The sequence below is a fragment of the Ailuropoda melanoleuca genome, chromosome 3 (assembly GCF_002007445.2).
Source record: "Ailuropoda melanoleuca isolate Jingjing chromosome 3, ASM200744v2, whole genome shotgun sequence".
NCBI lineage: Eukaryota > Metazoa > Chordata > Mammalia > Carnivora > Ursidae > Ailuropoda > Ailuropoda melanoleuca.
In genome coordinates this window covers 86,278,168-86,305,160 of record NC_048220.1, presented here as the reverse complement: position 1 = coordinate 86,305,160, position 26,993 = coordinate 86,278,168, and the positions used below count along the sequence as shown (strand labels likewise).

General features: G+C 47.7%; 1 protein-coding gene across 1 annotated transcript; it reads right to left on the bottom strand.

Moving 5' to 3' along the window:
- Positions 1-15,562: 15,562 nt before the first annotated feature.
- On the bottom strand, positions 15,563-20,476 carry NKX2-5 (NK2 homeobox 5). Its single transcript, XM_002916925.4, has 2 exons — positions 19,917-20,476; positions 15,563-18,405 (listed from the first exon to the last, which is right to left on the bottom strand). The coding sequence occupies exons 1-2, from the start codon at positions 20,245-20,247 to the stop codon at positions 17,765-17,767; spliced, it is 972 nt and encodes a 323-aa protein (XP_002916971.2). The 5' UTR covers positions 20,248-20,476; the 3' UTR covers positions 15,563-17,764.
- Between the last annotated feature and the right edge of the window lie 6,517 nt (positions 20,477-26,993).

Genomic DNA, 26,993 nt, shown 5'->3' with positions numbered 1-26,993 from the left:
AAAAATGGAACAGATGTGAGATGTAGTTTAGAGGATCACCCAGCTGGACCTTCTAACGTCTGCCCCCAAATCTGTCCACATCTCAGCTCCACCTCTCACCTCTGCAACAGAGTGTGCTGAAAACATCATGGGTTTCAGAGTGAGACGGGCCTGGGCTACACTTACTCCAGAGTGGAGCCCGTCCTTTCACCTTTCTGAAACTTGTTTTTTTTTTTTAAAGATTTTGTCTATTTATTTGAGAGATAGCAACAGAGATAGCGAGAGAGAGCACAAGAGGGGAGGAGAGGGAAAAGGGGCTTGATCCCAGGACCCTGGGGTCATGACCTGAGCCAAAGGCAGATGCTTAGCTGGCTGAGCCCCCAGGTGCCCCTGAGACTTTGTTTTCTCATCTGTAAAATGCCAATGACCTCCTCAAAAAAAAAATTACCATATGATCCAGCAATTCTGCTCCTAGATATATACCCAAAGGAATGGAAAGCAGGGGCCCAAACAGCTGTATACTCATGTTCATGGCTTTATTATTCACAGTAGCCAAAAGGTGGGAACAGCCCAAGTGTCCATTGACATGAGTGGTTAAGCAAAATGTCATATATACACACAACGGGATCCTATTCAGTCACAGGAAGGCATGACATTCTGACACATGCTACAACATGGATGAACCTTGCAAACCTTATGCTAAGTGAAACAAACCAGACACAAAGACAATACTGTACGATTCCACTTTTTTAAGGTGTGTGGAGGAGGCAAACTCATAGAGACAGGAAGTAGAATAGAGGTCTACCAGAGGCTGGGGTAAGCGGGAGTGGGGAGTTATTGCTCAATGGGTTCAAAGTTCCTATTTCTGATGATGAAAAGTTCTACAAGCGCATTGTGCTGATGGTTGTATGACATTGTAGGTATGCTTAGCACCATTGAATCGTACACCTAAAAATGATTAAAATGGTAAAAATTTTCTTATGTATATTTTACCACAATAAAAAAACAAAACCAAACCTGGGCACCTGGCTGCCTCAGTCAGAAGAGCATGCAACTCTTGATCTCAGCGTCTTGAGTTCGAGCCCCATGTTGGGTGTAGAGATCCAAAAAAAAAAAAAATTTAAATTAAATTAAAATTTAAAAAAAGAAACAGCAGTGCCTGCCTGCTGCCTGGAGGGAATTTGTGAAGATTCAGAGAGGCCCCAACCCATCACCCGGTGTGGCCTGGTTCAGGTGGAATGAATCAGGAGAGGCCTCCCTGTCCAGCATGTGGAGACCATGGGCACCCAGTGCTGGGGAGGCGGTCCCATTGGGAGCTTTTGTCGGAGCAGAGAAGAAACAACTGAGGCAGAATGCATGATAAAGATCACATTAGTTATCAAAGCAGACAGTAAGGTAATCAAAACAGGATTGTGGCAAGAGCGTGCCAGTTGGTTAGAGGATGGAAGAGGAATATCTTTGCTATCTGTCTTTTGGGAAAAGTTCTAAATGGGGTTCATGTCTGGATCTAAAGGGCAGGGTTGGGTTAGGCTTCGACCAGCTTGCCTGGAGCAGAGGGAAGGTGCTCCCCAACCTCAGGTCTGGGGACACCTCGACCTGCTGAGAAGATGAGTTGAAAACACTCAGATGCCATTTGCTGCTTGGGAGGTGGGCAAAGATGAAACTGGATCCACAGGCAGTAACACCTGGTGTGCGGCAGGGCTCCCCACTCCTGGAGGAAGGAGCAACCGGGGCCACGTTCTCCAGGGCGACTTGGCATCCCACAGGCTCAAGTCTTAAAACTATGTATAAGGTTCTACTGCAATGTATCTAGAAAGATATTCATCACAGTGTTGGTTATGAGAGAACAAAAGGTCCCCATATATTTTAAGCTAGGAGGCTAGTTAAACAAATTATGCTATATCTGAACAACACAATTACTCACCGCAGCCAATAAAAGCAGTGTCTTCCATTGAATATCACGGAAAGATGGCGATATGAGTGCTTACGATGTGCCAGGCACTGTTGTAGGTGCTTTATGTAAACACCAGTCTGATCCTCCCCACAGCTGAAGGCATAGGAACTAGTATCATCCCCGTTGTGCTCTTGAGGAAAATAAGGCACAGGGAGGCTAAGTAAGCTGCCCGAGGTGATACAGCTCTAAGTGGCAGAACTGGGATTGAAATCAGGAATGGTGGGTCCAGACTCTCCAAAACCTTCATGATATACTGTTAGGTGAAGGGACATGCCTGGGTTTTTTTTTCCTTAAAGAAATTAAAGACAAAAGACATGCCTAGAAAAATCACTGGAAGGGAAAAATGATGTTGCCTGGTTCTCTCTGGGTGGCATCATGGGTAATTTCTACCTCTCCAGCATTTTCTAAGTTTGCTGCAATAAAATGTATTAATTTTATAGTAAGGAATACTTTTAAAAACGAAGATTTTGGTTTTTAAGCAGTTTTAGTTTCACAGCAAAATTGAGTAGAAGGTACAGAGAGTTCCCAAACATCACCACTCTCAAGATACGGCACAAGAGCAGGGCAGTTGTTACAACTGAGGAACCGACACTGACACATCATGGTCACCCACCCAAAGTCCATAGTTTGCATTAGGGTTCAGTCCTGCTGCTGTACATTCTCTGTGTTTGGACAAATGTATGATGACATGTCTCCAGCATTATAGTATCATACAGAATAGTTGCACTGCCCTGAAAATCCTCTGTGCCTCACCTAATCATCCTTCCCTCCCCAACCCCTGACAACCGCCGATCTTTTTAATGTCTCCATAGTTTTGCCCTTTCCAGAATGTCATAGAGTTGGAATCATATAGTGTGTGGCCTTTTCTGACTGGCTTCTTTTGCTTAGTAATATGCATGTAAGGTTCTCCATGTCTTTTTTATGGCTTAGTAGCTTATTTCTTTTTAGGATGAGTAATATTCCATTGTCTGGATATACCAAGGTTTACTTATCCATTCACCTACTGAAGGACATCTTGGTTGCTTTCAAGTTTTAGCAATTAGGAATAAAGCTACTCTAAGTATCTGTGTGCACTTTTTTATGTGGACATACATTTTCCACTTCTTTGGGTAAATACCAAGGGCACAATTGCTAGTATAATAGTATGCTTAGTTTTGTAAGAAACTGCCACACTGTTCCGAAGCTGCTGCACCGTTTTGCATTTCCACCAGCAATGAGTGAGAGTTCCGGTTGCTCCACATCCTCGCCACCATTTGGTACCATCAGTGTTTTGGATGTTGGCACTTTCATTTTTTAAAGAAAGAGTGATGTCCCTGCCAGGCACTCCTTGGCCACCCCAGGGTCCCTTTGAGGATTCCTTGCTCCTCTTGGTGGTAGGTGCTGGTTGACAGGGCTGCCTGGCTCATGATGCCCCCCTCTCTGGGAACAGCTGCAATGCCCACGGTGGGCCCTGAGTTCCCTCTGGCCCAGCTGATTGATCTGGGGAGCGAAATCAGACCTACCTCGGCCTGTCAGTTGCTCTCCCAGGTACCCGAGCACAGATGGAGCTTTCACAGGCTGCAGTCATAGGGGCTGAGTGGCTTTTAAACATGGCCCTCCAAAGAGCAGGGCTGTGCTGTGAACTATTCCTCCAGGCGGGCCCTCAGGCTGCACTGGTTCTGCACCTCCTGGACCTTGTTATTTAGATCCCCCCTCTTGGGTTTGATGAGCTGCTCTAAGATCTGTTCAATGAAGTCCTCTTTTGGGCTTGTTTAGCCAGAGACGGCTTCTGTCGTCTGCTACCATCGAACCATAAGCCAATACCACTTCATTTCTTGTAACTGCAGCTAAAATGACATAAGATATTACAGAAATTAAAACCCGTAAAATGCAGGCTGTAATTATAAAACATATGCCTTCCGTAGTTGTAACTTGAAAAACCCTATTAAAACGCATGATCAAGAAATGTTCTGTGTTAATATAGCAGATGCCAGAATAAAAAAAGAAAAGATCTTGGGGAGCCTGGGTGGCTCAGTCAGTTAAACATCCAACTCTTGATTTTGGCTCAGGTTACGATCTCAGGGTTGTGAGATAGAGCCCTGTGTCGGGCTCTGAGCTTGGCAGGAACTGGCCTGAGATTCTCTCCCTCTCCCTCTGCGCTTCCCCCACCCTCCACTCATGTGCATTGTCTCTCTCTCTCTTCCTTAAATAAATAAACCAATCCTTAAAAAAAGAGAAGATCTTGAGGCACTGTGGCAAAATGTCATCATTAAAAATCTCTATCTTATAATCATACAAAATGGCATATTAATAGTTACTCACTGTAGCATCATTTACAAGACAAAAAAGCTGGAAACAACCTAAATATCGATCAATAAGTAACTAAATAAATGGTACATCCATGCAGTGAGACAGTAGGTAGTTATAATACAAAGAATAAGGTCTTTAGTGACTGGATATGGAACAATCTCCAAAAATTATACAGTAAGAAAAGCGAGGTGCAGAACAGTGAGTCTAAAATCTGCCATGTATGTAAGGGCGGGGGAAGAACCCCATGTATTTGCTTTTTTATGCATCAAGTGTCTCTGCAAGGATGCAGTTTGTCACCATATATCCTTTTGTGCTTTGTGAAATTTTTCTAAATATTTAAAAAATGATTAGATATAACATTCAGACAGAAGAGACATAAAACACATATGTGCAGTTTTACTTATAGTAGAAAACAACACCCATATAATTTCCACCCAGGTCAAGAAATATAATATTGTTGGAAAAATCTACAATGGATCAAAACTTCTACCCTTTTTCTGGAGCTTAACACACTTGAGCTCCATTTCACTGCTCCTGTTGGATAAGTTACTGTTGTCTGGTATTGTAATTCTTGCCCTTCCTGTTTCTTAACCCCACATCTTACATTCAACGTTTACTTATATTTGCCCACATAGTTACATCTTTCTTTGCTTTTCATTTGTGTTCTATCTCAAACCCCATATAAGCTTATTGCAATTTTTAAATGAATTAATAAGTATTTAAAAACATTATCACTCCTAATTTCTAATATGATAAATATCAATAAATATAACCAACGCAAACTAAAGCTCTTTCGGGTCTTCAGTAATTTTTAAGAAGCGTAAATTGTTCCTGGGACCAAACTGTTTGAGAACCACTGGTCTAGTGGATTTTTACTATTTCACCAGTCACTCCTTGATTTTCTCTCTCTCTGCAATGAATTGGGCTCGCCCTGCCAGGTCTCCATCTACCTGTTGCCTTGGGTGTAAATGGAACAACACTTCAACAATTTCCTCGGCTTTCAGAAAGCTGGCAACTTCTGTTTCTCCCCTTCTTCCTCCTCCTCTTCCTCCTCCTTCTTTTTCTTCTTTTTACTTTTGGGACTTATTTAATAAGAGAGAGAGACAGAGAGAGAGAGAGAGAGCAAGAGCAGAGGAAGGGGCAGAGGAAGAGGGAGAAGCAGACTCCCCGCTGAGGATCCTGGGATCCTGACATGAGCTGAAGGCAGACATTTAATGGACGAGCAATCCAGGTGCCCTGGTACTTAATTTTGTAATTGTGATAAAATATACATAACATGTAACTTAACATTTTAACTAGTGTTAAGTGTACAGTTCAGTGGCATCAAGTACATTGATGTTGCTGTGCAACCATCACTATTATCCATCTCCAGAACTTTTTCATCTTCCCAAACTAAAACTCTGTATCCATTAAACACTAACTCCTCATTCCTCCTCCCCCAGCCCCTGGCAGCTCCCGTTTTACTTTCGGCCTCTATAAATCTGACTACTCTAGGTACTCATATGAATGGAACCATACAATATCTGTCCTTCTGTGTCCGGCTTATTTGACTTAGCATAATGTCTTCAAGGTTCATTCATGTTTTAGCACGTGTCAATATTCCCTTCCTTTTTTAAGGCTCAATAATATTTCATTGTATGTATAGATCATATTTTGTTCACTCATTCATCAATGAGCACTGGGGTTGCTTCTCTTAGCTATTGTGAACAATACTGCTAGAACACTGGTGTACAAATAGCTGTTTGAGTTGCTCCTTTTACTTCTTTTGGGTGTCAATCCCAATGTAGAATTATGTATCAAGTGGGTATTCCATGTTTCAGTTTTTGAAGAATTGCCGTATTATTTTCCACAGGCTCTGTACCATCTTACGTTGCCATATTTCTCCACATCCTTACCAACACTTGTTATTTTCTGGTCTTTTCATAGTAGCCACACTCATGGGCGTGAAATCATTGTGATTTTGATTTGTGTTTCCCTAATGATTAATGATATTGACATCTTTTCATGTCCTTATTGGCCATTTGTATCTTCTTTGGAGGAATGTCTATTTGGGTCTTTGAGCATTTTTGACTTGAAATTCGACATCGTTTGTGGAATTTATTGTTTCATTTTGTAATTGAATAGCCTTACAGAGCTGCACAGTGCTGACCAACTGCCACTGGACGCTGCTTGGGACAAAGACCTCGACTGGGTGGCTATGGTTCTCCTGGTTTACACTTGCAAGAATTTCTCTAGAGTATGTACCTGGATGTAGAAATGCTGTTTAAATGAGGACTTTTTTTTTTTCAAGATTTTATGTTTAAGTAATTTCTACACCCAACGTGGGGCTTGAACCCTTAGATCAAGAGTCACATGTTCCACCAACAAAGCCAGCCAGACATCTCAAATGAGACCTACTTTTTAAAGTGGTTAGTTCATTAGTCATTATTTTTATTTTCTGGGGACTTATGGCTTCTTTTTTTTTTTTAAGATTTTATTTATTTGTTAAACAGAGAGAGAGACAGCAAGAGAGGGAACACAAGCAGGGGCAGAGGGAGAGGGAGAAGTAGGCTTCCTGCTGAGCAGGGAGGCCGATGCGGGGCTTGATCCCACGACCCTGGGCTCATGACCTGAGCCAAAGGCAGACGCTTAAAGACTGAGCCACCCAGGCACCCCGAGGACTTATGGCTTCTTATGAAAGTGATTTGGATAATGAATACTTAATGAAAGGACTCTGATACAGTGTTGTGGGGTATTTCTGTTTGTTCGAACTTGTCTTCTGAAACACGGATACCTCTCCCTTCCTCTTAAAGACTTTTTTTTTTCTTTTTTAGGAGGAGGAGATTTATTGAGCCCCTTCTTTTATACCAAGAACTTTCCTTATACCAAGTCACCTCTTTAATCCTTACGAACCTCCAGCAAGTTCTTTTTTTCTCTTTTTTTAATTAAATTTTATTTTTTCCATTTTTAAAATTTTAAATTCAATTAATTAACATATAATGTGTTATTGGTTTCAGAGGTAGAGGTCAGTGATTCATCAGTCTTATATAATACCCAGTGCTCATCACATCTCCTGCCCCCCCAATGTCCATCACCCGGTTACCCCTTCCCCCACTCCCCTCCCCTCCAGCAACCCTCAGTTTGTTTTCTATGATGAAGAGTCTCTTATGGTTTGTCTTCCTCTCTCATTTTGTCTTGTTTTATTTTTTCTTCTCTACCCCTATTATCCTCTATTTTATTTCTTAAAATCCACATATGAGTGAGATCATATGATAATTGTCTTTTTCTGATTGACTTATTCAGCTTAGCATAATGCCCTCTAATTCCATCCATGTCATTACAAATGGCAAGATTTCTTTTTCCTGATGGCTGAGTAATATTCCATTGTATATATGTATACCACATCTTCTTTATCCATTCATCTGTTTATAGTCATCTGGGCTCTTTATAGTTTGGCTACTGTGGATATTGCTGCTATAAACATTGGGGTGCAGGTGCCTCTAAGACTTTCTTTTAGACACGCCCAAGGCTGGGCATCTCCTGACTCCAGGAGAATTAAGGATGAAGTTCTTGGAAGTAGGACTCACACCCCCAGATATTCTTCAAGTTTCAGCACAGACCATGAGCAGTGTTGCCGGAACACTGGGATCAGCCTGATTTCCAGGGCCTCATCCTGGAAATGGAGCTGAATCCTAATCCCTAGGGGGGAGGAGGGGCTGGGCGTCTCAGCATGAAGGTCACGTTTAGGAAACTGAGAATGAATGTAAAAGCACTTAGTGCTCAATATGTAGTCTGCGTTATGTGAGGAACTATTCCAGACACTGAGAATTCCAAACCCCCTACCCTCATGGAACTTCTGCTGTGAACAATGGAGACCATGAGTCATTTCTGGGAAGGATAATGCCGCGGTTTCTCTCTGTCTGGCTTTGATCTCTAGTTCATAGTTTCCAGGCCTCTTGGTGAAAGGACCTCCACAAACTGCTGTCTCTCTCCCTACTTACATTTTTAAACTTTGATTTTCTGGTGCTCATTGTAGTAGACTTAGGATATAGAGAAATCAGAGTTTGTATCTTACATTGTATATACATTTGAATCATTTGCTTTTGAGGTAGAACAGTTCCAAAAAGAATCATTTCCCTCTAAGTGCAAGACTTGACACATGAATTGTACTTTCCATTTAATCCTGTTGCAAGCCAGGCTTGAATTATTTGAAGTCCTAAGAAAGCCTTCCTGGTATAAAATTTGAGATGACCCCTGGCCAGGCACCTATCGGTGTATTCTCTTCCCTTCCCACTTCCCTCCATTGCCCACCCCGGTTTGTTGTGATGGAGGGAGGAAGGTGGTAGCCTATAAGCTGAGTGACTTGCTTGACTCACTTCACCTCTGTCTCCTCAGTTGAAATAGTACCTGGATCCATTTCACAGAACTGTCTGGAGGCCTGAATGGACATAAGACTCTAAAGGGCTCAGTACACAGCAGACTAAATAACATCTGAGAGCTGGAAAACAATGATCATTAGATAATATGAAATAATATATACCATAGTATATAATATAAAATAATAAGTATATACTATTTTTTTACATACTTGAGATGCTCCTGGAAGCACAGTTTTCATCTTGCTTTCTTTCACTTGGAAATATATCTTGGACAGAGCCCCCTTTTTCTAAGGCTAAGTCCTGAAATTCAGGACACCATGATTGATTTTGGAGGTGCACTGTAAAATTGTCAAATATAGTATTTTATAAACATAGACAAAATAATATTATAATTTGCAAAATTCAGTTGACCATTTAAGATTTATTCACTTCACTGTAAGTCATATCTCAATTGAAAAGTTAAATAATAAAATAAAAATAAAGAGCATATATGTGTATAAAGAATAATCAAATGAACTGATTGAGCACCCATCACCCAGACCAAGTACTTCACAAGACCCCACTGAAAGCTCCCCTCTTTTGCATTCCTCATTCTCTCCCCCAGAGGCAACTGCTATCTCAGTTTTGAGTTAATCATTCACTTGCTTTTCTTTTTTTTTTAAGAGTTACTTATTTGAAAGAGAGAGAGACAGCATGCACATATGCATGTAAGTGTGGGGGGAGAGGCAGAGGGAGAGAATCTTCAAGCAGATTCCCTGCTGAGGGCAGACCCTGCTGGGGCGGGCTCTATCCCTCAACCCATGAGATCACAACCCAAATTGGAACCACGAGTCGGAGGCTCAACCAACTGCGCTTTGCAGGTGCCCCACACTTACTTTTCTTTATAGTTTTGACATCTAGGTACACATCCTAACTAATACATCATTTGTTTTGCTCACTTTCACCATTATGTAAATGGAATCGCAGTGTCTATATTCTTCAGCCACTTGCTTCTTTTGCTCACCTTTGAGCACTGATTCATCTTTGAGATTGATTCATGTTGACAAGTGTGGTACCCTCATTTTCACTGTTGTATAATATTCCACTGTGTCAATGTCCTACATTTTGTTTATCCATCCAACTATTGGTAAGCATTTGTGTTGTTTCTAGTCCATACTATTACACACAAGGCTATTTTGAACTTCATTACATAATTACATATGTCTCCAGGTACACATACATAAGGATATCCCTGGGATATGTGCCTAGAAATAGAATTACTGGTTCTAGGGTGGGCTCATATTCAACTTTACTAAGTTGTGCCAAACTGTCTTCTAAAGTCTTTCTGCTTGGTCGCACCTCTTCCAGGGGAATAATTCCCTTGATGCTTACTCTCCCAATTTCTGGTACTCATGGCTAATTTTTGCCAGTCTGGTGGGTGAGTTATAGTACATCATCATGACTTTTTGTTTGTCCCTGGGAGTGCAGTTTTAAATAGAGCAGCCAGTGTCAGCCTCATGATAAGGACATTTGAGTAAAGACTTAAAATAGATGAGGCAGGACGGCTGGGTGGCTCAGTCGGTTAAGTATCTGCCGTCGGCTCAGGTCATGATCCCAGGGTCCTGGGATCAAGTCCCGAGGTGGGCTACTAGCTCAGCGGGGAGCCTGCTTCTCCCTCTGCCTGCCACTCCCCTAGCTTGTCTCGCTCTCTCTGACAAATACATAAATAAATAAAGTCTTTTAAAAAGCAAAAACAAAACAAAACAAAACCCCCCAAAAGACAGATGAGGCATTAGCCACGAAAATAATCTGAGAGAATGTCATTCCAAGCAAAGAGAATAGCCAATGTAAGGGCCCTGAGGCAGAAGTATATAACAGGTTTGTGTGACAAACAACAAGGAAGCCAGAGAGGCCTGGAATACAGCGTTGAGGAAGAATTTTAGGATTTCATTATCTATTCTGCATACTCATGTTTTGTTGGCTACATGCTTGCAAATATCTAATGTAGAAAATCTTTTCCTTTAAGCTTATGCTTTTTGGAGTTATATTTAAGTAACCTTTTCCTACCATAAGATCATAAAATATTTTCTTACATTGTCTTCTAAATGTTACATAGGTTTGCTTTTCACATTAACCCTGATTTAATTTTTTGTGAATGGTGTGAGGTAGGGGTCTAATTTCATTTGGTTTTTGTCTCATGAAGCAGTATTTTACAGAAAAGTCCACCCTTTCCTTACTGATCTTCAAAAATAACTGTGTTGTGGATCTTATATGTACAGATCTGATTTTAGGGGCCCTATTCTGTTCCATTAGTTTATTTGTCTGCCCTTGTGCCAATACCACACTGGCTTAACTACCATAGCTTTAAAAGCCCTGTTATAGGAAAAGATCCTCCCCACCTTATTTTCCTTACTGAAGAAGACCTTGGCTTTTTTTTTTTAACAGTTCCATGTGAGTTTTCTAATCAGCTTGTCAAGCTACACTATACACATATATACTACTAGCGTTTTGATTGGGATTGCATTGAATCTATATAATACTTAGGGACCTTTTAAACTGTCATTTCTTTTTTTTTTTTTTAAGATTTTATTTATTTATTTGTCAGAGAGAGAGAGTGCAAAAGCAGGGGGAAGGAGCAGCAGGCAGAGACTGCATCCCAGGACCCTGGGATCATGACCTGAGCCAAAGGCAGACACTTAACTGACTGAGCCACAGAGGCGTCCCTAAACCATCGTTACTTTATTTACATGTTTTAAACTTCAGATCTTTCCAGGTGGCTCTTGAGATGCTTAGCTAGATGGCTAGGAGATCTGAATCATGGAAATAAGTCAAATAACGACCAGTGCGGACAAATATGGTGAAGACTGAGCATCATATTTGCCTGGAGTTAGAGAAAAGGGGAAACTCTTCTTTTTCATTTGTAAGGAAAGAGCTAACCTAAGGTCATCAGCAAGGTATGTTTCCTATTGTTGCAACTGCACAAGGATTTATGACGGGCCACAGAAGAACAATAATGGATGATTACTGCTGCATTCATTGAAAATGAGAACTTCTTTCTATCTAGCAGCTTTTATAGAAGACCTCCACTAAAAAGTTGAGGACAGAGGAAACCAGTTTGGGTTGGGGTGGAGCTAACGCGAGTCAATGCTGCACTTGAGATTTCTGTAAACTGGAGTTTGGGTGGAGTGGGGATATTTGAGGGTGTACCGGAAAGAAGAGGGCTTGGTGTTAGAACTCAGCTTGGCTACTTCCTAGCTATTGGGACAGGGCAACTCACAAAATCTTTTAAAGCCTCACTTTCTTCATCTGTAAAATGGAGCCCATGAGGATCAATTAATTGTGGGGCTTTGATGGCTTCACACAGACAGGGCTGGCGGAAAGGCTGGCACACTTTAAACCCCTATTGAGGCTGATTTCCCCTAACTCCATTAACTGTGGGACCTCAAGGTGGAGCTTAGAGTACGGACAGAACAGATGGACTGTTTCTGAATAGTCCCCCCAAATTTCTCTTCTCTCCTACTGCAGTACTGGCAGGCACTGGGTGGTCTAACCCACAGGGATGGCTTTGTGGTCTGTGCCACACTCTGTGTCCCAGAGACCTCTCCCAACCTCTACCCTCTCGGTTTTACCTCTTTCTGCCCTCTCCCCTGCTCCCAGGGTCCCCAAGACTGCCTGGCTTGTGTTGTAGCCACTATATCACTGCGAACATGCAGAGACCCTGAGATGGAAAAGCAGGGCCCAGAGAGAGGAAATCTGACTCCAGTTTCTCCCAGGCACAAGAGCCAGAGCCTGAAAGGTCTGGGGCCTCTGTGAGTTGCGGTTCTGCTGCAACTTGCCAGATGACGAGAATCACCTGGTTACAAATGCGGTTTTTTAGGGCCCCGTCCCTGGGAGTCCAATTCAAGGGAGACGGGGCAGGCAGGGATTTGGGTTGGTCCCAGCCTCCAGCAGTTTGTGTCTTTAGGCAAGTTGGAGAGCTGCTGAGAATGGTTCAAAGCCAGAGCTCTGCAGGCATCATCTGGTTCAAGCATAGGCCCCCCCCCCCCCGGTCCACACTGGCAGAGTGGACTTAGATAGGCAATGTCCTTAACTTCTTTGGGTTTCAGTTTCCTCCTTGGGAAACAACAGAATGAGATTTGCAGGTTTAGCACTTAGCCCTGGGCCTGGCACAAAGCAAGCACGAACAGATGTTAGGCAGTAATCTGTGTTGTTATCCTGTGCAGCTGTAGGTTGGAGCAGGGTATCGAGCCCATGGTGCCTCTGGGTGACCAGCCTGTGAGGGGTGCTCATTTTCCACCCTGTTCTGCAGTAAGGTCTCCTGAGATGCAGCATAGTGGGGTGAGGGGGGCCAAATTGGACCCCTGAAATCCCAGCTGCTATGCCTCCCCCACTGTGAGATCTTGGGTGGGTCACATCTCTCTGCGCTCGTTTCCTCTTCTGCCCAAAGTGAAGAATAATTGTGCCTATCTCATAGGCTTGTTATGCCTGGCACATAAAAGCCTTCCAAGAATTGCTAGCTGATATTACTACTGTACTATTTAATCAATTGGCAAACACTTCTTGGTGCCTACTCTTTGAACTGGGAGTGGAATGGTGCTGCGCACTCAGGCTTCAGAGCCAGTCTGCTCTGAAGTTTTTAACCCAGCTCTGGCACTGATCAGCTGTGTGACCTTGGGGGAGTTATTCCTCTTTTTTGTTTATTTTTTTATTTCTAAATTTTTTATTTTTAAGAGTTTGATTTATTTATTAGAGAGAGAGTGAGAACGAGAGAGATCACAGAGAGAGAGGGAGAAGCAGACTCCCCACTGAGCAGGGAGCCTGGTGTGGGTCTCAGTCCCAGGACCCGGGATCATGACCTGAGCTGAAGGCAGAAGCTTAACCAAATGAGCCACCTACGCACTCCTGCTCTTCTTTTTTGAACCCAAGATTGATTCTTCATCTATTTCCTCAGTAGAACTCAGAGATGTGAAAGAGGATTAGATGGGTTCACTTTGTAAAGAGCTCAGGACAGTGCATGACCTGCGGTAAGCTCCAGTAGTGATAACTAAATGAAATCCAAGCCATAGACCCCCTTTTCAAGGAGCCCAGTATAAGGAGCAAGTAGGCAAGACCTGGGGACTGCGACTCCCACACAGGGGCGTGGGCCAGAGTCCCAGAGGAGGCTAGGGGCTTGGCTCAGGAAGGGCAGGCTTTCCAAGGAGCAGGGCAGAGTTTCTGGCTGGTGTCAAGTTCTCTGGTCTGCTGAGAGCCCTAAGGGTTCTGTGTGTTCTTTTATTTATTTTTATTTTTATTTTTATTTTTTAATTGTTAGTCACCATACAGTACTTCATTAGTTTTTGATGTGGTCTTTTAAAAACAGGGATTGAGGGATGCCTGGGTGGCTCAGTCAGTTAAGGGACTGCCTTTGGCTCAGGTCGAGATCCCGGGTTCTGGGATCAAGTATGTTTTGAGCTCCCTGCTTAGCTGGGAGCCTGCTTCTCCCTCTGCCTGCTGCTCCCCGTGCCTGTACTCTGGAGCTCTCTCTCTGGCAAATAAATAAAGTCTTAAAAAAATAAACACAGGTATTGAGATAGACAACATGGCTTTGATTTAAAGGGTATCTGTACAAAAAAAGAAGATGGGAGCTATTCTGATTTGGTAAAACTTTATCTGCTGGCTGGGAATAATGCAAGGAGGGGAGAGGACATCCGGGCCAGAGCGGGGCCTGACCGGGAAGGATGAAGTGTCCTGGCTTCTCTTTCTCCCGGAGGGCAAATAGGGGAGGAGGGACACCCACCCGGGTCGCGTCCCTCCATCGCCAGCCTGCGCAGGGTGGCGCTGCGCTGCGGGAACCACTGCACCCACTCCAGCCCCGGGAAGCTAGCTTTTTTTCTATTTAATATCATTGTGTATCTCTCGTTTTTTTTAACCGCGGCGTCCTTTTTGTTTTTTAAAAATTAAATATAACTAGTACCCTATGTGTTCCCCCTGGCGTTTCGGGAATGCGGGGCCAGCCTGCGCCACCCCAATCTCTGCGCGCTTCGATACATCGGAAGTGGCCGGCACTTACCTATTTTTTACTTTTCTGTCCTGTTTGAATTTTCTCACTGCGCGCGTCGTTTATGTAATAATTGAAAAAACAAACACTACCGATTTAACTTGGGAAGGGATCGCTATGTAGACGCGGGCGTTGTTAGTTTAGGATACTTCTGACCCTGCGGTCCCCCGCCCCCTGGCTCCCGGATCTGACACCCTGGGCCAGGCGAGAGCAGTCTGTGCCTGCCGGCTGGCGTACACTCGCCCAAAGCTCCACGCACTAGTTTGCCCCATAATGAGCCTGAATATGAAGCCTGACACCTTCACGCTACTGGTGAGAGTGGGGTAGGCTCTGTGCCTTGGCCAGAAGCAGGGCCCCGCTGCATCTTTCAGAAAGAGAGCAACCCAACGTGGCAGGCTCTCGTTTCTTCAACACGCCACCCCCTCTGCCCTTCGGTAAAGCCTGATGGGTTTCCCAGCTCCACACTAGGGGAATGTATGACCTTGACCGTTATGGTAACCTTGGGCCCCCAGTTTCATGGTTTGCAAATTTAGATGGATTAGAGAACTCCTATAAAGCATTTAGCCTGGAGTCCCGGCAATTGGTGAGCCCGAGGCCAACTAGCCATTGTTATCTGTCTGTGAGAGACATTGGGGTCACTCAGCTGGTCCCTGAAGGGACATGATAGAGAGAGAGTCATCTCAGAAAAATACTGGCGGGGATTCACCAGGCTGGCTCAGTGCTTGAGCGTGCAGCTCTTGCTCTCAGGTGGTGAGTGCAAACCCCACCTTGGGAGTAGAGAGTTTACTTAAAATAAATAAGTAATTTAAAAAAAAGAAAAATCCTCACGATATAATGTTAAGTGAAAGAAATATTTTCTCTAATGTTACGGTAGGCTTGTGTAAGATGAAAAAGGCCAACGGATGTGCAGGACTCCAGGGGGTTTTAGGCTAATATATTGATCTGATTAACAGCGAGACCGTGGGTGAGTTCCAGATAGAAGGATTTCCCTAGGTGTGTGAGTTAGGCCACCTGCAGGCCAGGGACGCATGGTAGGAGAGCGCAGTCTGGTTTCAGAGCTGGTCTGATGGCCTGGTGGATCCTGTGTGCCCCTCTGTGAGATGGGACCAAGGCGCACATCACCGAGAGGGATAGAGAGCACTGAGAGCGCTGGAGGTAAAGGCTCGAAGCGGGGTGATAGGCCCAGAACGTGCAATGCTGGGCCTGAACTGAACACATCTTCCTCCCTGGGGGCACTTGCCAGCCAGCTGCGCTTGGACCTTACAGCAGAGGGAATAAATCTTGGGGCCCAGAGTCAAGCCCTGGCTCAGCCCTTTCCCCTCCTTTGTGGAGCTGAGTGCATAACCCCGAGATGGTCGATTGTGTGCTCCTGGTGGTGTCCAGCTCAGCACCTTGCTCGGCTCTGGCAGGCGGTGGAAACTCCTGGCATCTTCCCCTCTTCCACCAGTGGGTGTGGTGAGCCTGGGGGCAGCACTTACCTGAAGAGGCAACAAGACAGGCACTGGCATAGCTGCATGGCCCCGGCGTGGCAGGAGGAGGGCTCCTGGTTGCACCAAGCCTGACTCTTCCAGGCCATTAGGGCACTTTAAGTCACGTTTGGTCTCTGAACGCCACAAGCAATGTTTTGGCTGTGACCAGGAGCTCTAGGCCAAATGGCTTAAGTCCTGAGAGGCCAGCCCAGTGCTTCCTGGGGAAAATCTCAGAGAAACCCGTATTCCACAGGAACTCAAAGCTCCAACTCCCTCCCGCTTTCATCCCTTTCAAAGAAGTGCAGTTAATTCCTCCTGGCCCTGGAGGCTGGGGATAGAGGAGTCTGAGGTCAGGTCTGAGCCCCTGTTGACTGGTGGGACCTGGGCTCGGGGCAAGGTATTCTGGTTATCCTCATTTTACAGACCAGCGTGTTCAGTGTGCAAGTCTCACAGCAAGCAGGTTTTTAGCTTAATTTCCTTGAGCCTATTTTCTCATTTGTAAAACCTGAACAGTAGCATTTATTGATCAAGACGATGGCAAAATTCATTAAACGCGGAGAGGAGAGGGCAGCCATCACGTTTGGGTGGGAGGTTCCCTGCCCATGTGAATTCTTGTGGCCGAGCCACAGCTGGAGGGGCAGTTGGCAAGACACCTCTCCGTGGAGCCCACCAGCTGGTGAGGCTGGGGCCACAGGACCCCAGGCCCTCTTCCTGGTTGGGCTAGGGAATTCAGGGAAGCTTAACAGGAGTTTGGGTTCTAGGTTTTCCCGTCTGTAAAATGGAGTAAGATGTTCTTTGAAGCAGGATGAATTATGGTGTGCTCCAGTTGCAGAGGGCCCAGGTCCCTTTGCTCTCCATGTAATGCCCAGCACCTCAACTGTGCCTGACATGCAGTAGGGTTCGAGGAAGTAAGAGTGGGGAGCTCTGGGCAAGTGCCCTCTGTCTGTGAAGTGAGACCCGGAATGGAACCTCTGTTCTACCACTACTGGCTGTTTGCTCAGGGGCAGGTCATCAAACCCCTGCAGGCCTCCGTTTGCTACACTTTAAAATAGGACCTCTTTGGGGGGGAAGTTATTGAAGATAACGTGAGACAATGCCAGGAAGTATCTAACAAAGGACCCGGGACGAGTTTATTACTATTATCGATTTGCTCAGCGAATGCCTGTACCTGCAGCTCAGCCGGGCAGCCCGGCTCTGCTTTCTCCAACGCAGTTCTGAAGCGCCGCAAGCGGAAAGAAGCACACAGGCGGGATCAGCGCACTCTCTTTAATGAGAAGGGGATCCCCATTTCTTACAGCAACAGGTAAAAACATAAATACGGGTGGGTGGGCAGCGGCAAGGCAGCAAGGGCCCGGGCGCCGGGCCCAGGCTCGAAGAAAGGTGCACCTGGGCTCCTGGGCCCAACTGGCCCATGTTTAGCCGGTTGGGGTTGCCCGTGAGCGTTCGGAGGGCACTCTGGGGGCGACGGCTAAGGCACCAGGCTGCGGGATCAATCACCGCAAGCTCTGTAAACGCGGCCACAAACTCTCCCGCGCTTGGGGACAAAGGCGCCTGGGACGGAAAGAGCTCCGAGGCCCCTGCGGGAGTGAATGTGAGATCCAAGGGACGTGGAGACACGTCAGGGGTCCTCCCTCCCCCGAGACTCAGTGTCCCTCTCTAGAGCTGGGATCGGTGGCGGCGCCCCAGGTAGGGCCCTTCCCTACCAGGCTCGGATACCGTGCAGCGTGGACACTCCCGAGTTGCCCTGCGGGATCCCGGAGCTCTGCACCGCGTTCAAGTCCCCGACGCCAAAGTTCACGAAGTTGTTGTTGGTGGCGGCCGTAGCCGACTGCGCCGGGGGCGGACCGGCCGGGTAAGCAGCGGCGCAGCTGTAGCCAGGGTTGCAGGCCGCGCTGCCGTAACCCGGGTAGGCTGGGTAGGCGTTGTAGCCGTAGGCATTGAGGCCCACACCGTACGCTGGCGCGTAGGGCGCCGAGTCCCCTAGGCAGGGCTTGCCGTCGCGCACAAGCACTGGCACCGCGATCCTGCGGGCCGGCGGCGGCGGCGGCGGAGGCAGCCCCACCAGCTCCAGAGTCTGGTCCTGCCGCTGCCGCTTGCACTTGTAGCGCCGGTTCTGGAACCAGATCTTAACCTGCGTGGACGTGAGCTTCAGCACGCTGGCCAGCTGGTCGCGCTCAGGCGCCGACAGGTACCGCTGCTGCTTGAAGCGCCTCTCCAGCTCGTAGACCTGCGCCTGCGAGAAGAGCACGCGCGGCTTCCTCCGCCGTCGCGCCCGGGGTCGCTCCGCGCCGTCGGCCTCCGCCTTCTCCAGCTCCACCGCCTTCTGCAGTGAGCACAGCTCTGCGGGGAAACAGAGGGGCAGAGGGACGCTCGGTCAGGTCAGAGCGGCCCGATCTGCGGAGCGCCTGGCGGGTAATTAGCCCTAGTGGGTGTCATCCCGTGCTGCCTGGAGCGCCCAGCTGGGCGCCACGGACAGCTCGGTTTCCAACCTGCAGTCAATTAGCATTTGTTGAAGGCTTACTATATGCCAAGCATGGCTCTAAGCACTGTAGAGCCTAACACAAGGGAGGTCCGTGCCCTCGGGGAGTTCAGATTCTGGTGTGGGAGATGGGCAGTGATTTAAGATTTCAGGCTGCAGAGAAAATAAAACCGGATGATGCCCGGGGATGAATTAAATTAGGGCTACAGTGGTTTGAGAATTTAAATGAAGGGAGACCAAGGCCTCTCTCCAGGATCAGTCACGCGGTCTCAAAATTATGGAACCCTGAAGAAACACAAGGTGTTGGTTTGCTGGTCGAAGACTCCCGCGCAGCCGCCACGGGGTTTGTCCAGCGCCCAAGAAACCGCGGGTGGGCAGGCAGCCTCGGATCCTGCCCTGCCCGCCTACTGGAGTTGGATTCGAATTGGTAGCGGTCAATTGAATTGACCCGCCGGCAGCTGTCCCCAGGCCTTCCCTCTGCTCCTAGACACACATTTCTAGGCTAGAAAGATCTCTTCTCGGTTCACGGCGGCCCTTGGCCCAGCGCACCCTGTCACCTGGGATTCGCGCGGACCCTGTGTTGGGACAAGGTCTTCCCAACGTGCCCATTCTGCGGCCCAGCACGCCTCTCCCCTCTCCCCGACCCGGGGCTGGCTTGTGCGACGATCCCATCACCTTCTGCGGTCCTCTCCTCCATTGCCTCTAGACTTGAGTCGCGCAGCATTTTCTATTTTCCAGAAGAGAACCCCTCGACCCTGGTAGCGTCTAATCAGCTGCTAATCAGTTCCCAAGAGTCCGAAGTATCTCGTTTTTAAATCAAGGCCTTTGTGCCCACAGATTCCACTGTCCTGGCACAAAGGAGGAAAAGCCCCAGAAACCCGGGTTACGGGTAGGATAGAGAAGGTCCTGGACCCTTCTCCAATTGTGAGCAAAAGCCTGTCTGGTGTGCGGCATTTTAACTTCTGTTTAGCTGTTTTCGGCAGATCCTGAAAAAGACCCTTAAATCCAAAAGGGATTTTTTAAAAACCCCAGAACCCTGATATAGAGAATATCTCGTTATCTGTTCTACTACAAACCGATCGCTAACTTCGTTGAGCAAGGCTGCTGCCTCCTGGGGCTTTGTTAGGCCAAATAAAAAATTGTATTTCTCTTGTTTCTGATCGTCTCAATCCAGCATTTCTTCTAAACCTCCGATTGGACGCGGGGCTCAGGGGCCCTGACGACGACCTCGCTTCTCACACTCGGAGCCCCCCGTGTTCGGCCCTCCGCCCAGGCACTCGCGTCTCCTCCACCCAGGCCAGAATTTCTCGGTGGCGGTTGGGGACACAAAAGCGACCCCAGGAGGGAGAAGGGGCTTGTGTTTCCTCCTCACCTTTCTTATCAGCTCGAGGGTCCTTGGCGGGGTCGGGGTCGCCATAGGCACGCGGATAGAAGGCGGGGGCGCCTGGGAAGGCAGGAGTACACTTGGCGGGCGAGGGCGCGGGGCCCAGCTCGGCGCGTAGCTCCGGCAGGGCGGGCGCAGCGGCCTCCGGCCCTGCGTAGGCCTCGGGCTTGAAGGCGGCCAGCATGCAGGAGGCGGGCGCCAGCGTGGCCTCCAGGCGCGCCGAGAGCTCCCCGGCAGCCAGGCTGCGCTGCTGCTGCTCCAGGTTCAGGATGTCTTTGACCGAGAACGGCGTGGGCGTGAGCGCAGGGCTGGGGAACATGGTGGCAGCGCGCGTCTCACAGCGCCAGGTGGGCGGCAGAGAGCAGCGCTGCCCACGGCCTTTGGCAGCCTCCCTGCATGGTGCCCGCCGCCCGCCCGCGCACCCGCCTTCCAGCTCGGGTTGTGGCCAGGCGGCAGGTAGTGCGGAGCACAAGGGGCAGCAGAGGCGGGACCAGGCCAGAGGAGGGGGACTCAGCCTGCCATTGGGCCAGGGGCCCCGATGACAGGAGCGATGAGCAGTTTCGTGTCACCTAATATAGTCATACGGCTCAAAAAAAAAAAAAAATCCTGTTCAGCTTTTTAAAGGGGCCGCGAGGCATTTGGAAGGCTCTCCTATTGCTCCTGCAGCCTGACATTTCTCCATAGTACTAGCTTGAAAACCCCATCGAAGACCATACCCGGGAAAGGACCTGATTCTTCTCCAAATCTGGCCTCTGGGTGGATCTGGGATTTGAAGAAATTTTCCTCAGCACCTAAAGCAGGATGGGAGTGTGAAGGATTGGTGGGGGATCTGGGGGAGGGGAGTCATTTCCAGGAGTCTTAAAGGCTTTTTTTTATGCAAGGAAGTTTGTATAAGAAGAGAAGCAGGGGGAGAAGGTTTGCTTTGGGGTGATGACAGGAGGGGGAGATTCTGGACAATTTTGGGGGTTCTGTTTGGCTTGACTTACAGGGCCAGTCATGCCCCCAGTAGTCCCCCTTTCCCCAGCAGCCCAGGCCCTGGGGGCAAGGTGGGTGGTTATGGGGTGGTGGGTGGCCACCTTCTATAATAGTAGTGCAAGTTATACACACACACACACACACACACACACACACACTCCAGGGGGCGTCAGTCACTATCAATCACCTCTTAAAGAAATGACCCTCCCCTTAATAATGAAACGAATCCAGAATCCCACCCGGTAAGCTCAGCTTCCTGGAAGAGATCTGTCTTCTAGGGCATCCTAGCTTCCAGCCACTTAGTTGATCCTTTTTTGGGACCCACCATTCCTGCCTCTCACTTGCCCCTGCCCCTTTGCCTAGTAGCAAGGCTTCCAGGCCTCTGCGGCCCCAGGCCCCCTGGCCTGGCCCAGGTTTAGCTCTCAGGCAGGTGGGGCTCCCTGGAGCCCAGCCTGGCCAGGATTTCTCAGAGGTCTCTGGGCTGGGTCCTAGTTGGGAACCTGGTGGCAGCTGATCCAGGTGCTCCGGGGAAGGGCAAGGCCAACCGGGTGTTAATTTTTAGCCCTAGGGTCAGTAAGGTAGGGAATCTCCTGTCAGACAAATGGAGCGCAAGCTGGGGGGCAGATCCTGTGCTGATGCCCCTCACCCCTCTGGATCCCTTGGGAGATCTGATGACAGCTTGGGCTATCCCCTCTCCCCCAGAACACTGCAGAGAGGCAGTTTATTTTGTGTAGTTTCAGGATCCAGGCAGGCAGAATGGCCCCCAGGTTAAGGTCGGCTCCTTACTCTATACCTGGGGTTGGCAAGGCTTGTCAGGGGAAAAGCTTCGATTTTCACAAGCCACGACCCAGGTTTGTGATGGGAAGGCGCAGGTGGGGCTCGGGTCCTTGCTAAGAATGGAGACTTGGACAGCTCGGTTCTTAGTGGAAGATGAGTTGGGGACTAGGGAAGAAGTGCTTGGAATAGAAGAAAGGCGCGCGCGGTGGGGGGGTGGGCAAAGGCAAGCCAAGGCCGCAGCTCACAGCCCGCAACTCTGTAATTCGCGCTCAGAGCGCCAAGGAAAAGCACACAGCAGAGGGACACGGTGGTGTCTGTCCTGAACATGGACCTTTGGGTGCTTAAGCAGGACTACGAGCCTTCCAGCAGCGCCGCCAGGAAGGGTGCGATCCGAGTAAGCACAGGCCTAACACTAGGATCTTTACAGCCCCTCATCAAATCCATACTTCCAGGACCTGTGGCCTCCGGGCTAGGGCGATGGAGTGTGGACCACTGCGCGGCTCTCCCGGAGGCTCAGAGCACTCGGACCCCGACTGCTGGAGCCAGGCACCAGCACCAGGCCTGGGCCTTTGCGGTGGAATCTCGCTTCGAATTTTCTAGCCAGGGTCTACGCACAGTTGTGGAATTGTTAGCTGTGTTTGTGGAGAGCTGCCTTTTTCAAATGTGCATGTATGGGGGGGGGCGGCGGGGGGTGGAGCTCTCAAGCCCTAGGAACCCTTCTCATCTACCCACCTCCTAAATCTCCAATTCGAGAATTCGAGTTCTCCCACGAGGACGGACCTGCAGATCAGTGGCCTCTCTTCCTCCCTTCCTCCCCATGCTTTTGGACAATGTTAGTTATTGCCCTCAACTACCCTGGCTTGAGGGCCTAGCTCGCCTTTGAAGATTTTGGGGGGGAGTGGGAAAGGATGCCTATCGCCTAGGCGGTGACGTCTGGCAAACGAGCCACATCCGATTCAATTAAATGTCTCATTCAAAAGAGCCCTGAGCGAGGGTCCTGGGAGCGCTGTTAAGTGAATGGGCTGGTCAGGCGGCTTGCGATGACAGTTTGAAAGATTAGTGTGAGCCGACGCCTGAAATATTACCGTTTAATGGGGGACATCGAGGCTGCATCCGGGATCCCTGTTTTTAGTTTTTAGGGTTTTTTATTATTATTATCACTGTGTGTGTATGTGCGTGTGTGTGTGTTTAAGAGAGAGTTCTAGAGGAAGAAAAAAAAACCCCACAAAACCCTGGCATTTCCTCTGCAAAACAAGGCGGTAAGATTTATCACCTATTTTCGGCTATGGTTCCCAGGGCTGACAGATAGACCTGTGGGTCAGGTGTCATGAAAAGGGGAGGAAAGAAAATCTCCCTTTTCGGACGAAGTGACTTCTCCACTCCCTATACTCTCGGTGAATCCGGTAATAATTTCCCTTGGCTCTAAAACAGGCCTTAGCGTTGCTGGAGAGAGGAAATCCAGGCAAAATCGAAATTGGGGCGACCCACGCTGGTCTCCACAGAGAAATATCCAAGAGCAATTGCTAACTTTTATTTGCAGTTCTTACTTTCTGAGTAAAACTTTTTGTTTTCTTTAAATAGAAGTTGCAGTGGCTGGGGGTGGGGAGGTACGAAACTTGATTCTCCAGCCTCACTAGGGACACATCTTCCTTCCCAAGGGCGGCTGACCCAACCTGGCCGCCTCTCTAAGCCGCACTTTGGCCAAACCAGCAGGACAAACAAACAGCCTTCAGCCTAGAGAAAAGGAAAGAGAGAGAGAGAGAAAAGGAGGCGGAGAGGAGAGATCTAAAATGTATTCATCTATTTCCTTGCCTTTTAAAGAATTGGGCCTCTAAGATGAGCCAAATTCCAGATGACTTGGGAGCATTCTCCGCGCATAAAATATTATTAATTGAAAAAGCGATCGGCACGGCCCAAGCCGGCCCCCCTTTCCTGCAATCTGCAGGGCCCGCCGCAAAAGGTATATATGATTAATTGAAAGATAAGCTGGAACTATCACCGGGAATGTCATTAATGCGCCGGGGAGACGTCCATTGGAGACAGGCGGCGTTATCCGCGGCTTTATCTTCAACAACGCCTCGCTCTCCGCCCGCGCCGGGGAAACAGATGGGGGTTTCTGTCTGGGACGCTCGCCCCATGTTTATATTTTGGGAAGAATCGCAACTCGTGGGAGTCCCCGGCGGGCCCCCTGATAAATGAACATTAGCACTTTTTCGGACTACTGTATCAACAAAGGGGCTGCGGCGCGGCAATAATTGGCGAGAAAGCAAACAGAGGGCCGAGAGCGCGCTTCTGCTCTTCGTCCGGCTGATGGATGAGCAGCGGTGGCTGCGGGCCCGGCTCCCGGCCCTCAACCGGGCTCCGCGGTCTGGCTGCGGGGCCCCTCCGCCGCCCTGGCTTCCTTCCGGGCCCGGGGTTGGGGGCGGGGGACGACTCTGAGGGCTACCGCTCTAGTCCTTGGCTCCTGAAGACTCCAGGTGGCTTCCATGGCCCTGGATTTTTGCTGCCCCGGGACGTGCCTCATTCAGGTGGCTCAGCGGGTATCAAATCCTCCTTTTGCCACGGTTTCTAGAGCTCTCACAGGGTGAGCCACACACTCTCACCTATGTCATCGCTGATCTACTTATCTCAAGTACTAGGCGGAGGAGAAAGAGGTGACTTGCTTAAGGTCACACAGATGAAAAGTGACAGTGTTAAGATTCGAACCCAGGACTCACAACAGAGTCCTGAATGTTTTCTTCCGTTGCACATCGCTGCGTCCTAGAGCCACATGAACTGGAGAGGAAGCAAGACACAACCCCCGCCCCCACTCCCGCAGCTGGAGAAGAGGACCGGCCTGATTCAGGTTTCCCCCAAAATCTTCATCAACAAGGAGGGGCCTCCCACAATAAGATTGGTTGAGAGAGAGAAAGAGAGGGAGAAATTTAAGATTCTTCCTCCTCCTCTTCTTTTAGTAACATCTTCATTGAGATTTAATAGATGTAAATCACATACCGTACAACTCATCCCTTCAAAGTATTCAATTCAGTCATATTCGGTAAAACCACGGAGTTGTGCAACCATCATTCAATTAATTTTAGGACACTTTCATCACTTCTTAAAGAGAACTTTAGGCTTTAGCCATCAACCCCACCCTCCCCCCATGTCCTCCCTCCCCAGCTCTGGACAACCACAGATCAGTCTATTTCTGTCTCTATAGATTTGCCTATCCTGGACATGTCATTCCAATGGAATCATATTTCCATTTCACTTAGCATAACGTTTTCAAGGTTCACCCATGTTGTAGTGTGTACTAGTACTTTGTTCCTTTTTATGGTGGAATAATATTCTATCGTATGGATATACCACATTTTGTTTCTACGTTCAGCAGTTGATGGACATTTGGGTTGTTTCCACCTTTGTTTGCTATTAGGAATATTATGAAAGCAAAACCCCCAGCCTACTTTACTCTAAAATCTAAAGCTTTAGAGGACTGAGGACTCTTCTCTTTCCTTCCTTGATAATTAACCCTATCCTTCCCTGAAGGCTGGCTTTAAGTGCCCTGTGCTCTGCTGTCTCGAAATTCTTGAGAAGTTTTGAACAAGAAGCACTACATTTTCATTTTGCACAGGGACCCACAAATTATGTAGCTGGTCTTGCTTTTGGGCAGTCTGAACAGAGCCCTGGAAATACTATCTTCATGTTCCCCTGTTATCTGTCTGGCTTTTGCCCTAGGATCGGCCTCTGCTAGCTAGCTAGGACAGGCAGGAAGTCCCCTGAAGTGCTTTAAGGGCTGTCTATTGAAAGTTGCTCGGCCATGGGAAGGGCCTGGGGCCCACAGAAGGAGAAGCAGAGAACAGCTTTACCTGGCTGGTGAATATTGTGTATGTATATGTATGAGTGTTTGTCTTCATGGAGGGGGGGAGAGCAGTGGGGAGAAAAGCTAAAAGAGTGGGCCAGAATAACCCCCCCAGCCTCCAAGTGACTCCACAGCCCAGTCACTATTGGATGCCGGGCATGATTTCCTGTATTTCCTCACCCACATTGACTGGGTGCCCACCATGCACCAGAAGCTGGGATTGCACAGCCCAAGTCACACAGACCCTGAAGGAGGCCGACTTGTACCAGAAAGAGTACTGGACTATGCGCCAGTACTGGGTTCTGGTTTTGCCTCTCTCACTGCTCTGTGGACCCTGAGCACATCGTTTCCCCCCCTCTGGTCCCTCATTTCCTGTTTTCCTTTTTGGCGCTATCAGGTGTACTAAGGCCCCTCCCCAGCTGTGCTATTCTGGGGAGCATCCAGTGGGTCCAGTGAAGAGGCGTGCTGGTGGTTGTCTAACCGACAAAGTGAAACTGGTCAAAATGGGAAACAAGGTCTCTGCTAATTGTGATATTACACTATTTGGGGGAGAGTAGTACACATTTAAAATAAAGTGAAAGTGGTGTTAGAGGGAAATGGATTATTCTTACACCAAATACATTCAGTTGCAGATAGGTTAAAAATTTAAACCTAAGAATTGAAACACAAAAGTACTATAGATGATTAAGATAATAATTTTGGAGTGTTTGTATATTTGGGAGGGTGGATGAGGAGAACTAAAACCTAGAAACCATAAAAGACAAATTACATAAACCTAATGGCATAAAAAGAAACTGTGCACAGCAAAAACAAACAAAAAAAACAACACATAAATAGAATCAAAGAAAAAATATACAGGTTAACTGCTAGAAATAATGACAGCAAAAATTAATTTCCACAATATGGAAAGAGTTCCCATAAATCAATAAGAAAATGACTCAAGAAAACAATTGAAAAATTGGCCAAGAGAAGCAGAACCTTGTTGCTAAAGTGAGAGTAAGAAAGAAAGGATGAAAGGAAGGAAGGAAAGCAAATTAAAACACAAAGAGGCAAATGTTTTCACTTATCAGATTGGCAAGGATCAAAATGTTTGATAATTACACTGCTAGTCACTTTTACATTGTTGATCGGAAATGCAAATTGATGAATCTCTTTGGAACAGTTTGGTACTATCAAAATGAAAAATGCATAAGCCTTTTGAACTAGTATTTCCACTTCTAGGACTCTGTTCTGCGGGTAATGCATACAAGAAGTGTATATTTTTTAAAGGTTTATTTATCCATTTACTTTAGAGAATGAAAGAGAGTGTAATGGAGAGGGAGGCAGATGGAGAGGAAGAGAGAGAATCCTCAAGCAGACTCCCCGCTGACTGGGGAAGCCTATGTGGGGCTCAATCCCAGGACCCTGGGATCGTGACCGGAGCCAAAATCAAGAGTCAGATGCTTAACGGACTGAGCCACCTGGGAGCCCCAAGA